Source organism: Enhydra lutris, unplaced genomic scaffold (genome assembly GCF_002288905.1).
Source record: "Enhydra lutris kenyoni isolate GAN:26980312 unplaced genomic scaffold, ASM228890v2 scaffoldscaffold1, whole genome shotgun sequence".
Lineage (NCBI taxonomy): Eukaryota > Metazoa > Chordata > Mammalia > Carnivora > Mustelidae > Enhydra > Enhydra lutris.
Window position 1 is genome coordinate 102,275,375 of NW_019154085.1, and position 14,479 is coordinate 102,289,853.

The 14,479-nt window shown below is 50.6% G+C and overlaps 1 protein-coding gene across 1 annotated transcript; it reads left to right on the forward strand.

Annotated features, from left to right (window-relative positions):
• Positions 1 to 1,332: 1,332 nt before the first annotated feature.
• On the forward strand, positions 1,333 to 14,169 carry LOC111146023 (5-hydroxytryptamine receptor 5B). Its single transcript, XM_022501393.1, has 2 exons — positions 1,333 to 2,142; positions 13,837 to 14,169. The coding sequence occupies exons 1-2, from the start codon at positions 1,360 to 1,362 to the stop codon at positions 14,167 to 14,169; spliced, it is 1,116 nt and encodes a 371-aa protein (XP_022357101.1). The 5' UTR covers positions 1,333 to 1,359.
• Positions 14,170 to 14,479: the final 310 nt, after the last annotated feature.

Here is a 14,479-nt window from a genome sequence, read left to right on the forward strand (position 1 = left end):
TCTAACCTATGCCCAGGAACAGAAGTAATGCAGCCTCGGGTTGAATTCATTTGACTGAACTATTTTTTAAAAGTGTGAGACTGAGGGGTGCCTGGGTGGCTCAGTCATTAGGTGTCTGCCTTCCCCTTGGGTCCTGGGACTCTGGCCCTGCATTGGGCTCCCTGCCCAGCAGGAAGCCTGCTTTTCCCTCTGGCACTCCCCCTGCTTGTGTTCCGTCTCCTCTCTCACTGACTCTCTTCCCTGTCAAGTAAATAAAATCTTAAAAAAAAAAAAAGTCTGAGGCTGAAAATGGGGGAGAGCAGTAGAAGGTTAGGGGGATTTTGTCCCTTCCAATCTGTTTCTGCCTTTGCCTGAGGGTCAACAAAAAATAATTCCCAGCCTTAACCTTGATCTGAAGACCTGGAAGATATGTAACATAGTCAGAGACGTTAGCAAATACAAGGGGGTGGGGTGGGAAGGACAGATGGGGATGTGGTGGGGCAGGGTTAGGGATGGCGGGGATGGGTTCTAAAAGCTACCTCTCAGGGACCTCTGCCACACTGCCTAGAGGCAGCGCTCTTCCTGCCCAGAGCCAGAGAGAACTTCTCAAGGCACCGTGAAGCCCCTGCCAGCTAGAAGTGAAGGATGGAGGCGACCTTAGGGTCTCTCCCTTTGTGTACCTCACTACCCGAACCTCCTCTTTCAGGTATGCGTGGGATCGTGATTCCATGAGACCAGAACTCCTCCGTCTGGGAGAGGGGTTGGGGGGCGCCTCTGTTTCTCGATGTTAAACCGTGCCACCAGGCGGATCCCAAGGGTCCGTGGAGGTGGCGGCTACCGAAAGGCTGAGCGATCCTGAACCTTCTCCCGAAACAGCCGCAGTTAGGGTTCTCTCCGCAGGGCGGAGTTGGGGAGCCTCGCGCGGCGGCGGCGGCATGATGGCCTGCCTGGTGTTCAGCACCCGCCCTCCCCGGTGCAGCCCGGCCCCTGCGGCCGCCCGCTGTGGGTGGGAGCACCTCTCCAAGCCCGCCCCTGCGCGCGGACACTCGGCGGCGCTCCCAGATTCCCAGCCCTGTGACAGCCCGTTGCCCCGGGGACGGCGCGGAGAGGTGGGAGGGCTCGGCGCGCCGAGCCCAGCTGGACTCCCGAGGGGTCCCACTCTCTTTTTTCCCTCCACTGGAAAGGAAGTCCACGAGGGCTCCGAGCCAAAAGGGGGCTGTGAACCAAGGAGGGACAGGGTAGGGTGACCTGGACACCTGCCCCCCGTCCTCCCGGGGCACGCAGCGACGCCTTCCACGCCCGCACCTGCCGGGTCCACGCGAGCCCCGGGAGGAGCGCTTGTGTCCCCTGTCGGGAAGCCGGGATCCCGCGCCGCGCGCCATGGAAGCCGCTAACCTCTCGGTGGCCGCCACCGGCGTCGCCCTTCCCCTGGGCTCCGAAGCCTGCAGCATGGGCCCGAGCCCCAGCGGGGTCGTCGGGTCGACGACCGCGGGCGATTCCGCCCTGCCGGGCCGCGAGCCGCCTTTCTCCGTCTTCACGGTGCTGGTGGTGACGCTGCTGGTGCTGCTGATCGCGGCCACTTTCCTGTGGAACCTGCTGGTTCTGGTCACCATTCTGCGCGTCCGCGCCTTCCATCGTGTGCCGCACAATTTGGTGGCCTCGACGGCCGTGTCAGACGTGCTCGTGGCGGCGCTGGTGATGCCCCTGAGCCTGGTGAGCGAGTTATCGGCCGGGCGACGCTGGCGGTTGGGCCGGAGCCTGTGCCACGTGTGGATCTCCTTCGACGTGCTGTGTTGCACCGCCAGCATCTGGAACGTGGCGGCCATCGCCCTGGACCGCTACTGGACCATCACACGCCACCTGCAGTACACGCTGCGCACCCGCCGCCGCGCCTCGGCGCTCATGATCGCGCTCACCTGGGCGCTCTCGGCGCTCATAGCCCTAGCGCCGCTGCTCTTCGGCTGGGGTGAGGCGTACGATGCGCGGCGCCAGCGCTGCCAGGTGAGCCAGGAGCCCTCCTACGCCGTCTTCTCCACCTGCGGCGCCTTCTACCTGCCGCTCGGCGTGGTGCTGTTCGTCTACTGGAAGATCTACAAGGCGGCCAAGTTTCGTTTCGGCCGCCGCCGCCGCCGGGCCGTGCTGCCGCTGCCCGCCCCCGTGCAGGTGAGGAGCAGGCCGCCGAACAGGGGGTCGAGGGGGAGGTCAGGGCTTGGCCCCCGCGAGAGCTGGCGGCGGAAGCTGGCACCCTCGGGGCGCGCACCGGGAGCGCAAGGGGAGTTTGTCATCTGCTCTCCCGGAGCGCGCACTGAGGGGCGCCTCACCTGCGCACCTGCGCTCTCCCGGAGCGCGCACTGAGGGGCGCGCACGCGGCGGGGGGCTTGCGGACCCGGCGCGCGGGTGAAGGGGTTTCACCAAGCGTGCACAGGGCCTGGCGGGGGCCGCGGGGGCCGCGGGTGCACGCGGCCCAAGGGGGCTTGCAGGGGCAGCGTTCCGGGTAGTGTTGAGGGCACGACCCATGAGCCGCACCCTTGGTGCTTTCTCCAGGGGTGGCTGTGTCCCTATGACTCCTGCAGCCGGCCACTTCCTGGTCCCGAGGAGACAGAGCGAGACTGCGGCGCGCTGGGAGTGTGTCCTGCAGAGTTCCACATTCCCGGGGTTTCCTTCTCCGCTGTGCCCTGGTCCACCCTCTGCAAGCTAGAAACGGATCTCGAATTCTGTCTGCCAGCTCCCTGCCAGAGAGGAAGTGAGTGTAAAATCTAGCCCAAGTATAACTTTCCTCTTACTACCCCAACCTCAGTGCTTTCCTCTAGCGACTTTGGAAGGAGAGAGAACCATCGATTCAAATCCCAGCCTGGGACATGGGGGCTTGTTGCTTCATCTCTGCGGGCCTCTTATCCACATCTTTAAACAAGTTCATTCCTGCTTCAGAGGGTTCTTGGTGAGGAAGGATCACTCGAGATGGAGTGTGGGAGGAACCAGCACACTGCCTGGCACCCCGGGGCGCGGGTGAAGGGGCAGAGCTGGCTGGAGTAGGCATCAACGGGGTGTTGCCCAAAGGTCCGCACTGGTCCAGATCATAATCCTGGAAATGAATGAGACAGAGGAACACGCATTTGGCAGAACTTCTCTGATTGCCTTTAGAACTGGAACTTTCTGCCTTTTGGCCTCCTCACCCTAGAAGCCCCAATCTTTCACTTTTTGGGGCGGGGGGTGGTCAGGAGAATAATAAGAGGATTTTTTTTTTTTTGTCCCTTCCCAAATACAATAGAGTAGTTGCCCTTTGTCCACAGGCATACCTTCCAAGACCCCCAGGAGATGCCTAAAACCGCAGAGAGCGCTAAATCATAGATACTGGTTTTTTTCCTATACATACTTACCTAAGATAGAGTTTAATTTATAAATTAGACACAGAGGTTAACAACATTCCTAATGATAAAAAAGAACAATTATAATAATATACTATAATAAAAACTATGTGAATGTGATCTCTCTCAAAATATTTTACTGTACTCACCTTTCCTCTGGTGATGCTGTGAGATGATAAAATGCCCACGTGATGAGATGAAGCGGGGTGATGGCCTAGGCATTGTGACGTCATGTTAGGCTACCACTGACCTGGAGGACTCAGGAGAATCGTCTACTTCTGGACTTTGGTTGATGACAGATAACTGAAACTTCGAGAAGGGAAGCGAAAGCATGAAAAAGAAGGAGGAGGGGGAGACCACTGTGCATGGCTCAAGGAAGGACTGCTGGTGGGAGGGGGCTGGGGGTAAGGGACAGTAAGTTTTCTGTTGTTAGTTTTGTTTTAATTTTGGAAAGTTAACTCAGATACGTAGGCTACTCAAACATATGTGTTTTAAAAAGTAGGCTTTTTCCTCTTCATTAAATGGCAGAGGGATTTTGTAGCACAAAATAGGAATGTCAAGGCTATAATTGGAAAGTGTTGGTAGGGGAGAGCTTTATTCAGAATTAATGATGTTCTTTGAAAGGTCCCTTGGAAATGCCTGGGATGATTATAGCTTTTCTGTCTGATTGCAGAGGTAGGCTGACTTTGAAGAGCTACATCAATCCAATGTGCACCTAGAGAAATCATGGTGGAATGGTTGCCAGAAAGGCTTGCCAAACCTGAGTTTGGCATTCATTTTTGAAAGCCCCCATTCAGGCAGGTGATAGATACCATGAAGGGAGTTAACAGGAACCTGGCCAATCTGGGGTGGCCATGGGTGGAGAGAAAGAGCTCTGAGAGGCAGGGCCAGTGCTGTGATTTTCCATTTGCTGGCAGTGGGACCCAGGGCAAGCCCTTCCCCTGCTTTGGACGGCAAGTTCTCTTCTCTAAAACACAGTATCCATCTAAGCTATGGCTGGGACTCTCGAGTCACGTGATGTTGAGATTGTAGATGGGATGATATCAGAGAGCATCCTTAGGCTTTGGGCAGCCCTCACTCAGATGCCTGGGGATGCTGCTCAGTCAGCATCTACAAGCTTTCTGGACACAAGACACCTGAATGGAAACTTACAATAATATACCCATAATACTATCTCTCTACCTTCCCCTCTCCCCACTGCCATTTCCCACACTCTAGGGAAAATGAATTGAATTTAGGTGCTGCAATGTGTCTGTACTGCTTTCTGTGGGGGGACAGAAGCACTTATGGAGTCTGAAGGCTCTGGTAATAGGGCTGTGTACATCCTTCATTTTTTTTGCCATTCTGTGGCCAGGTCCCAACTCAGATCGTATCTGAGATATGATCAGAAAGGGATGAGCCACAGTTCCTGGGCAGTGATTTAATTCTCTGGGGGCAAAATGCAGTTTTGGAAAGTAGAACTTTCCAACGTTTACTAAGTGAGTCCTGTCATCTAGACACTGTGTTGGACGCTCTGCCTCCAACTTCTCATTTCATTTCCATGACCCAGCTGTGTTGGCCTTATCATCTCGATCAGTCCGGATAAGCTAAGTCATGTTCAGCCACACATAACCCCCAAATGGACAGCTTATCTCACTCTCAAGAGTTTAAGGTGGGTCCCCTCCCACAGAGCTCTCTGCCTGGCAGCAACTCATAGATCTGGACCCCTTGCCATTACCTCGCTCTGTGGTCTGGAATGACTGGCTTCCAGATTGCTGCGCGAGGGGAAGGGATGGATGGAAATATAGCAGCTTTTAGCTGCCTTCCCCTAAAGTAGACACATGTCAGTTCTGTCCTCAGCCTTGGCCAGCCCCGGACATCCAGGGAAGTATGTGGATAATTTAGTGAATACTGTTTTTACCACCAGCCCTCATCTTATAGTTGATGAAACTAAGTCACCGCAAAGTCAGTTAGCTACGACCACAGAGTTACCGAGTGGAGAAGCTGAGGTCACTGTTCTTAACTTTGTCATTCCTCCATGCTGTCTGCCTCCAGGGACTTAACTGCTGAGCACCGTTCCATCGTCCGCAGAAACCTCACCTTCACAGGAAGGAGGCAGCCATATCCCAGTCAAGGTGGGGCATCATGGGAGCAGGGTCTCAAAACTATGCTCCCAGGAGAGCTGACCACAGCTGAGCACGGAGGCACTCAGGAGGCGGGGTTCATGCCCACCCTGCCCTCCTTTCCTTCAGCTTTCTAGAATGAGCACCACATATAGAGTGTGTTTTGGGCCCCCCCAAACCCTGCCAAACGACCCCCACGGGTCATGATTATTTTCCACTGGCCTGTGCCCTCTACTATTGAGAAGAAGAAAAAAGCAAAATCAATGGAGATTATGTCTTTGGCTTTTAAAATGTGACCTCAAAACTTTTTTTTTTCAATTGTTTGATTGCCGTGCACATGTTCATGAGCAGGGCCTAATTATTCATTAGGCACAGTAGCCACAGTACTTTTAGGGGCCCATGGAAATGGTTTGATTTTAATATCTTTTAAAATTAGGGGAAGAATGAATGTAAGAGCAATGAATATATAATAATGTAGCCAGCCTCGGTTATAGTAGTCTTCATAATAATATGGTCATAAAATATAATTTTTAATATTTTTTAATGGAGGCAGGGGCCCACAGAGGCAGAGACGTCTGGGGCTCAAGGATGTGATTACGCCGACACCCTTCACTCACTCGCTCACTCACTCAGTAAACATGTGGTGGTAGACAGTGTGCCTAGTGGTTAAGAGCAGGGGATTTGGAAGCAAGGAGACCTGGATATTAGTTCTTTTTGTGCCACTTATTAGCACTGTAGCCAAGAGACTTAATTTAAGCCTGCATTTCCCCGTAGGTAAAATGGAAGTATGGCCACCTGCTTATAATATTCTCGTGATGAGTAAATGAGTTAATGGTGTATACGGGGTATCGAAAATAGCAAACCATGAATGCAAGCTGCTGCAGCATCTTCGTTATTATTCTTTACAATTCTTCTTGTAAGTTATAAATAGTGAATTATGATTTTATTCTTATTGCTACTATTACTCACCATCCTACATAGGGGAGTTACTTCTCGCTTGTATAACAAACTAGCCCAAAGCTTAGTGGTGTAAAACAACAAACACGTATTAACCCACAGTTTCCGGTGGGCCAGACATGGGAATGGCTTTGCCCTTCTGGGCCCCAGGTCTCATGCGGTTGTAGCCAAAATGTCGGGTGGGGCAGCGGTCATTTGAAGGCTTGACTGGAGCTGGAGACTGCTTCCATGATGGTTGACTCACATGGCTGTTAGCAGGAGGCCTCCCCAGGACTGCTTGGGTGTTGTCACAACATGGCGGCTGACTTCCCTTCTTCCTGGAGGAAACTGCAAATGCCTTTTACAAACTGGTCTCAGAAGTTACATGAGATCTTTTTCCCTATAGTCTATTCACTAGAAGTGAGTCACCAACTGCAGCCCACACCCAAGGGAAGGGGAGTTAGGCTCCACCTTTGGAAAAGTATCAGTGAACTTGTGGACAGTTTTTAAAGCCACTGCCATAAGACACACAGATGGTGCTCAGAATTACTTGATTAACTGTTACTGACCTGCAGATCAGGCAATGTAGCAGCCTCTGAAGTTTCAAAGAATGAGTGAGCAGCGTCTCTGTTCTCCAGGGATTAATTTTAGTAGACCACAACTATAGAATTAAAAATTCAATAAAGTCGGGGTGCCTGGGTGGCTCAGTGGGTTAAAGCCTCTGCCTTCAGCTCAGGTCATGATCCCAGGGTCCTGGGATCGAGCCCCACATCGGGCTCTCTGCTCAGCAGGGAGCCTGCTTCCTTCTCTCTCTGACTGCCTCTCTGCCTACTTGTAATCTCTGTCAAATAAATAAATAAAATCTTTAAAAAAAAAATTCAATAAAGTCTTATAGTTACTCTGCTAGAAGTTGGTCCAGAATACAATGAATGGTCCTGAGAGACTGAACAGTATAATGGGAAAGCACTTTGCACACAGTAAAGGACAAAATAGATGTGTAATACTGAACTGTAGGGTTTGTGACAACTTGGATCTGAGTGTTAGATAATGTTGCATTATAAATACTTGCCTAGCTAAGCTAACTCTGTGTATTAGCATAAATAACTTTTTGTGTTGTAAGCATATAGCACATAAGCCTTGAGTGACCTGAAATCTGTACAGAGCCCATATGTTTTTGTCACTTGTCCAATGTTTAGTTGTCATTTGGACCACCCCGAAGACTAAGCTACTGGTGGGCCTGTGGGCTTGTCAGAGCTTGGGTACGGGAAGAGTGGTGGAAAATCACCACCCTCGTTCTGATTCCATCTATTAAAAGAACTGTGGGCTCAAACACATTCTCATGCCAGACTGCAAGCTTATTTTAACTTTAGGCAAGTACATTTTATGAATCAAATTGTATCAGTGGTAATAAAAAAATCTGGTTTATGGCTTGATTCTTTTAAGATTGGCCCCTAAGAGCATGCAAGTTTCCAGAAGTACTTGGATGTGTCGAGGAGTGTTTCCTCTACACCTTCAGAAATGCTTCTGGCCTTCTAGTCTCTATAAACTTCTCTCTTGCTGTTCCCCTTACATCGTTATGTTCATTCTGTCTCTTTACCTCTACTTCCATTTCTCTTTTCTCTCTGATTGGATTGTTGGGGAAGAGTGGAGGGGGAGAGGAAACAGGTGGTGGGGGTAGGCAAGTATGGCACGGGAACCGTGTGTCTTGCAATGATCTACTTCTCAAATCTGTGTAGTTCTTGGAGAAGGTTGAGCTTCTCAGTAGAATACTGAAGTCCAAAATCATGGCAGAGAAACTTCTAGAGGAGAGATCTCAAATCTATATTGCCCAGTGTCGGACCATAAATAAACCTGCCTTCTGTTCTCTGGAAACCTGAATCTTTTATACAGGGTCGCAAGCCAAGCTGTGTGCTTTTCCACGGGGAGACACTATCTCTGTCTTCTATGGTTGTTTGCTTTACAAACATCCTCAATAAGCCAGTCTAACCCTGGGTCTTTGCTAGCAAAATGTGCACAAACACAAGAGACTTGCAAAAGAATAATCTCTCCCAAATATCACCCAATTCAATGGATTTTTACTGATTTTACTGTATACCATATGTGATACTAAGTGCTAGGGACTCTTCAGGGGACAGGACATTCATCGTCCCTGCCGTCCTGGCCTGTTGGTGGTGACACAGCATTCTGAACAATTCAGAATCTTTACCCTGGCCTCAGAGTCCTGGTGAGAATAGTGGAACAGGATATTTCAAACTGGGACTTGATGGAAAATTCTACTATGGAGTCCCCATACACAAAGTAGGTGGTTAATAAGTGTCTAAGCATATAGTGTCTGGCAGATTTGGTCCTTAATTAATTTCATATGAAAAAGCCTCAGTTTCTATGAAATGTAAAGGTACACTCATCTTTGAGGTCCCCGTCTCAGTATTGGCAGAGAGAGGCCATACAGCTCCAGAACCAGATGGAGCAGGCAGACACCTTCGTTCTGCTTTTCCCGTCTTGTGTGGCCTTGGCCATGGCATTTGGTGTCTCCAAACTTCTGTGTATTCAGAGCCCTTTTCCGTTAATAGCAGGACCCAAAAGGGCCAGGTCCTACTGGTTGTGTGCCTCCAACAGCCCGTACTCTTCCCTGCAGATTAAGGGAGGTTTCTAACTGGAGGTCGGAGGCCCCTTAAAGCCTGAATGGTCAGGCTTTATGTTTAGATAGATATGCAGAGGGAGGTCGGGGTGAAGAGGTTAGGGGAGAGAAGACCTACAAGGAGAGATGGAGAAGTTCAGAGCTGGTGGCCAGAGACCCTAGAAATCACCAGGAAGCCATACATGTCCATACTGAAGAAATCTCAAGCATATATATTCTTTTTTAAAATTATTTTTATTGGGCGCCTGGGTGGCTCAGTGGGTTAAAGCCTCTGCCTTCGGCTCAGGTAATGATCCCAGGGTCCTGGGATCGAGTCCCACATCGGGCTCTCTGCTCTGCAGGGAGCCTGCTTCCTCCTCTCTCTCTCTCTCTCTGCCTGCCTCTCTGCCTACTTGTGATCTCTGTCTGTCAAATAAATAAATAAAATCTTAAAAAAATTTATTTTTATTAACATATAATGTACTATTTGCCCCAGGGGTATAGGTCTGTGAATCATCAGGCTTAACACATTTCACAGCACTCACTATAGCATATTCCCTCCCCAATGTCCATAACACTCCACCCATCAGCAACCCTCAGTTTGTTTTGTGAGATTAAGAGTCTCTTATGGTTTGTCTCCCTCCCGATCTCATCTTGTTTCATTTTTCCCTTCTGTATCCCTCAGCCCCCCCGTCCTGCCTCTCAAATTCCTCATATCAGAGAGATCATATGATAATTGTCTTTCTCTGATTTACTTATTTCGCTCAGCATAATACCTTCTAGTTCCATCCATATCATTGCAAATGGCAAGATTTCATTTCTTTTGATGGTTGCATAGTATTCCATTGTATATATATACCACATCTTCTTGATCCATTCATCTGTTGATGGACGTCTAGGTTCTTTCCATAGTTTGGCTTTGTGGACATTGTTGCTATAAACATTCGAGTGCACTTGCCCCTTCACATCCCTACATTTGTATCTTTATGGTAAATACTCAGTAGTGCGATTGATGGTCATAGGATAGCTCTATTTTCAACTTTTTGAGGAACCTCCATGCTGTTTTTCAAAGTGGCTACACCAGCTTGCATTCCCACCAACAGTGTAGGAGGGTTCCCCTTTCTCCACATCCTTGCCAACATCTATCGTGACTTGTTAATTTTAGCTGTTCTGACTGGTGTGAGGTGGTATCTCACTGTGGTTTTGATTTGTATGTCCCTGATGCCGAGCGATGTTGAGCACTTTTTCATGTGTCTGTTGGCCATCTGGATGTCTTCTTTCAAGCATATATATTCTTTTCTAAAAAAAGATTTTATTTATTTATTTGACGCAGACAGAGAGAGATCACAAGTAGGCAGACAGGCAGGCAGAGAGAGAGGGGGAAGCAGGTTCCCCACTGAGCAGAAAGCCCAATGCAGGGCTCGACCCCAGGACCCCGAGATCATGACCTGAGCTGAAGGCAGAGGCCCAACCCACTGAGCCACCCAGGCACCCCAAGCATATATATTCTTTTTTTTTTTTTTTTTAAGATTTATTTATTTATTTATTTGACAGACAGAGATCACAAGTAGGCAGAGAGGCAGGCAGAGAGAGAGGAGGAAGCAGGCTCCCGGCTGAGCAGAGAGCCCGATGCGGGGCTCGATCCCAGGACCCTGGGATCATGACCTGAGCGTAAGGCAGAGGCATCAACCCACTGAGCCACCCAGGTGCCCCAAAGCATATATATTCTTAAAGTAGATTCTACTGTGGCATCTAGGTGGCTCAGTTGGTTAAGCATCTGCCTTCAGCTCAGGTCATGATCTTGGGGTCTTGGGATTGAGCCCCTCATTGGACTTGTTGCTCAGCGAGGAGTCTGCTTCTCCCTCTGCCCCTCATCCCACTCGTGCTCTCTCTGTCTCTCAAACAAATAAATACAATCTTTTTAAAAAATAAAAGAAAAAAATAGATTCTTTTGGAACCCATCCAGATCAATCACCTTTACTAAAGGTGCAGAACAGGTAGGGTTTGAGAGTGTGGTCTCCAGTTCAAAATACTCCCATTTGACTTCAGCTCTTACCATTGGCAACTGGGTGATCTTGGACAAGGTATTTAGCTACCCAGAGTGTTTTCTCAACTCTAAAATGGAGATAATAATACCTCAAAAGTTGGATGCAAGAATGAATTCAAGTCATCCCTTCCAAACCTTTAGCATAGTGTCTGTTTTATGATAACTTCTCTGGGCTGTTTTTAGCCTCTTTTGGCTTTCTATTGGATATCACATTTCAGATGACAAAAGTCAAGCTAGTCAGTCTCCTTGCAAGCTGGAATCATCATCCCAGGTTGACTCAGTCTCTTCGAAGCCGTTTCTAGAAAGATTGCACACTCTTCGGGCATCTCCCTCTGCATGGGGTGTAGCAGGCTCTAGCAAACAGATGCTGTGGAGGAGCAGAGCTGGGTTCTGCTAACGTCGCAGTGCTGGAGGCCTGGTCCTTTAAACCGACTTATTCAGTGAACTTGCCTTTTCTGTTTCCTCTTCTCTCAGGAGCCCTTTGGAACCGAAGTCACCCCATTTCTTTGCCTCAATAGCATAATAAGGATTTGGAATTTCCCTTACCCTGGGAAGGGACTCATGTGCCTGGGAAGCCATTTAGGTCTGTTGGGAAAGTGCCCATTTCTGAGCCCGTAGGGAGGAAAACAAACTCTCCACCTTCCACTTCCGCTCCTGCGCTGATAACATTGCTCCCTCCCCACGACATCGCTCAGTATTCATGAGGTGGTTTCAGGACGGCACGTTTTTGTGGATGAGACTTGTTTGATGACTTGAGGATGGTTCACTATGAGGGACTAGGTCAGCACAGTCTCTTCATAAGGGGGATGAGGACGTGGGTCTCACACCTGCCCATGGGGGTCCGGCAAACCTTGGAATGGCCCATCAGAGGGGCTCTGGCTGGCCTCTGTCGGGGTACAGAGTGGGGAGAGGTAAGTGCTGTCTGTTCCCTTGCTGGCTTCCCTTGCCTTGTCATTGTTGACTTCCAAGGGGCAGGCGGGAGGAGACCAGGTGTTGCGCTGGCAAAGGAGAGAACTCTACTTTGTCCACATGACTGTGATCTGTTTTTAGGCTGATGTAGTGAATTTCCAACTGGAGGAGCTGGGGGCTGTGGGGGGAAAAGCAGAAGACACTGAATTCGAAGGTGGTGCTGAGGTCAGGCCACCTGGGGGCTCCTCTGCCTTTTGGCTTTGGCCGTCCTGACCCAGTGAGAGATGCAGGTGTGTGTGCTGCGGTCCCGTGTGGCTCTCCACGGTCATGGGGCTGTCCTGCCAGCTGCTCCCAGTTGTGTGCATGCCAGTCTGGGAGTCTCTTGGCCCCCTGCGCCACCAGCATCTGTGGCCACGGCTGGCAGCACCCGGGGAGGAGGGAAACGCAGGTGCGGACTGTTGTGTTGTCATGATCTCTGGCTCATTCAGCACCTGTTTCCTGAGCTCAGGCCAGGCACCAGATGCTGCTGCCGGACAGGTGCGTGTACAAGGAAGACACAGTCCCAGCCCTGGTTCAGCTTGGCCCAGGGTTGGGGAGCAGGTGTAATAGCCAGAATTGCACAGATCTCTACAGAAGAGGAGAAAGGGGTACCAAACTGGGAGATGTGTTTGAGTTCATAGCATCAGAGAGGCCACTCTGAGAGGGCTGGTGGACCTGAGAGGTGAACAGGAGTGGACCAAAGGATGGGGGTGACAGGGTGGACCATGTGCCACAGGCTCCTTCAATGGGAGTTATTACCGCAAAGGCATTTACAGTTGTCGTTTTAAAGCTAGGCAGTACGGACTGCAGAATCTAAACGGAATCCATTTAGCACATTGTTGTATAATTTCTTGCGGTATTGGTGTTTATAGGCTGCCTCTCCAGCTTTGAACTTCATGGCTGGGCTGGGATCTGTTCACTTTGGGGTCCTAGTCCCAGCCCCCAGCCCACTCCATGAGTATCCAATGGGGGCATGTGCCAGGGGTTGCTCTGGGCATCCAGCACATTCCCAGTTCACCTCCACAGTGGCCTTATGATGGGGGGAGAGGACTTTGTCACCCAGTTTCACAGATGGAGTAGCAGGTTTGGACACTGGCGCTGGAACTCCAGCCAGAGTCTGACACTGAGGCTCCTGCTCTTATCTGCCTCTCTCCCTTTTTGTATCTTATTATCCAAAAATGTGGGCACCACCACTCTCACTCCAGGAAGAAGCTTCAGGGCTTTTTTTTTTTTTTTTTTTTTAAGATTTTATTTATTTATTTGACAGAGAGATAGAGAGCACAAGTAGGCAGAGTGGCAGGCAGAGGGAAAGGGAGAGGAGGAAGCAGGCTCTCCCTGGAGCAGGGAGCCCGATGTGGGATTCCATCCCAGGACGTTGAGATCATGACCTGAGCTGAAGGCAGATGCTTAACCGACTGAGCCATCCAGGCCTTCCTCCCCGCCTCCTTCGGGGCTTATTTTAACCTACAGTTTCAGGAACATTTTCATGGAACATTTTGTTTGGATTATGGTGTAAGCCCATCTTTTTTTTTTTTTTTTAAGATTTTATTCATTTATTTGACAGAAATCACAAGCAGGCAGAGAGGCAGGCAGAGAGAGAGGAAGGGAAGTGGGCTCCCCGCTGAACAGAGAGCCAGACGCGGGGCTCGATCCCAGGACCCCTGGATCATGACCTGGGCCAAAGGCAGAGGCTTAACCCACCGAGCCACCCGGGTGCCCCGGTGTAAGCCCATCTTGAACGAGGCTGCCGGAGAGGTGTTGGCCACGCGGGAGCAGCCCCATGCCGCTTTATCATCCAGCGTTAGGTTTCGTGTGTTAACCGCACGTTTCCTTTGTTCCAAGGTGAAGGAGGCCCCTCATGAGGCGGAGATGGTGTTCACGGCGCGACGCCCGGTGGTGGCCTTTCAGATGAGCGGGGACTCGTGGCGGGAGCAGAAGGAGAAGCGGGCCGCCGTGATGGTGGGCATTCTCATCGGCGTGTTTGTACTGTGCTGGATCCCCTTCTTCCTGGCGGAGCTCATCAGCCCCCTCTGTGCCTGCAGCCTGCCCCCGATCTGGAAAAGCATATTCTTGTGGCTTGGATACTCCAATTCTTTCTTTAACCCCCTGATTTACACAGCGTTTAACAAGAACTACAACAACGCCTTCAAGAGCCTCTTCAGCAAGCAGAGATAAACCCAGGGCTCGGGAAGACACGTAGGTAGGGCTGTGGGCAGGGAACTGTATCTCTCCCCGCTCCAGGCATCTGGGAGCCTTGCCCCACAGCAGAGTAGTGATGACGTGGGGCCTGGACCGTAGGAGCAGCGATGCCCACGGCTCTCTGGAAAGACTGCGCATGTGTGGCAAGCGTGCCCGTGGGCCCTCTTCCGTGGTGTGTGGCAGACATTGCTAATCGATCGCGGCACCTTTCTCCACGGAGCTGGACGTCTGCCTCGGGATCCTTTGCAGACAGCTCTCTAGTTACTGCTAACTGGTTGGAATGGAC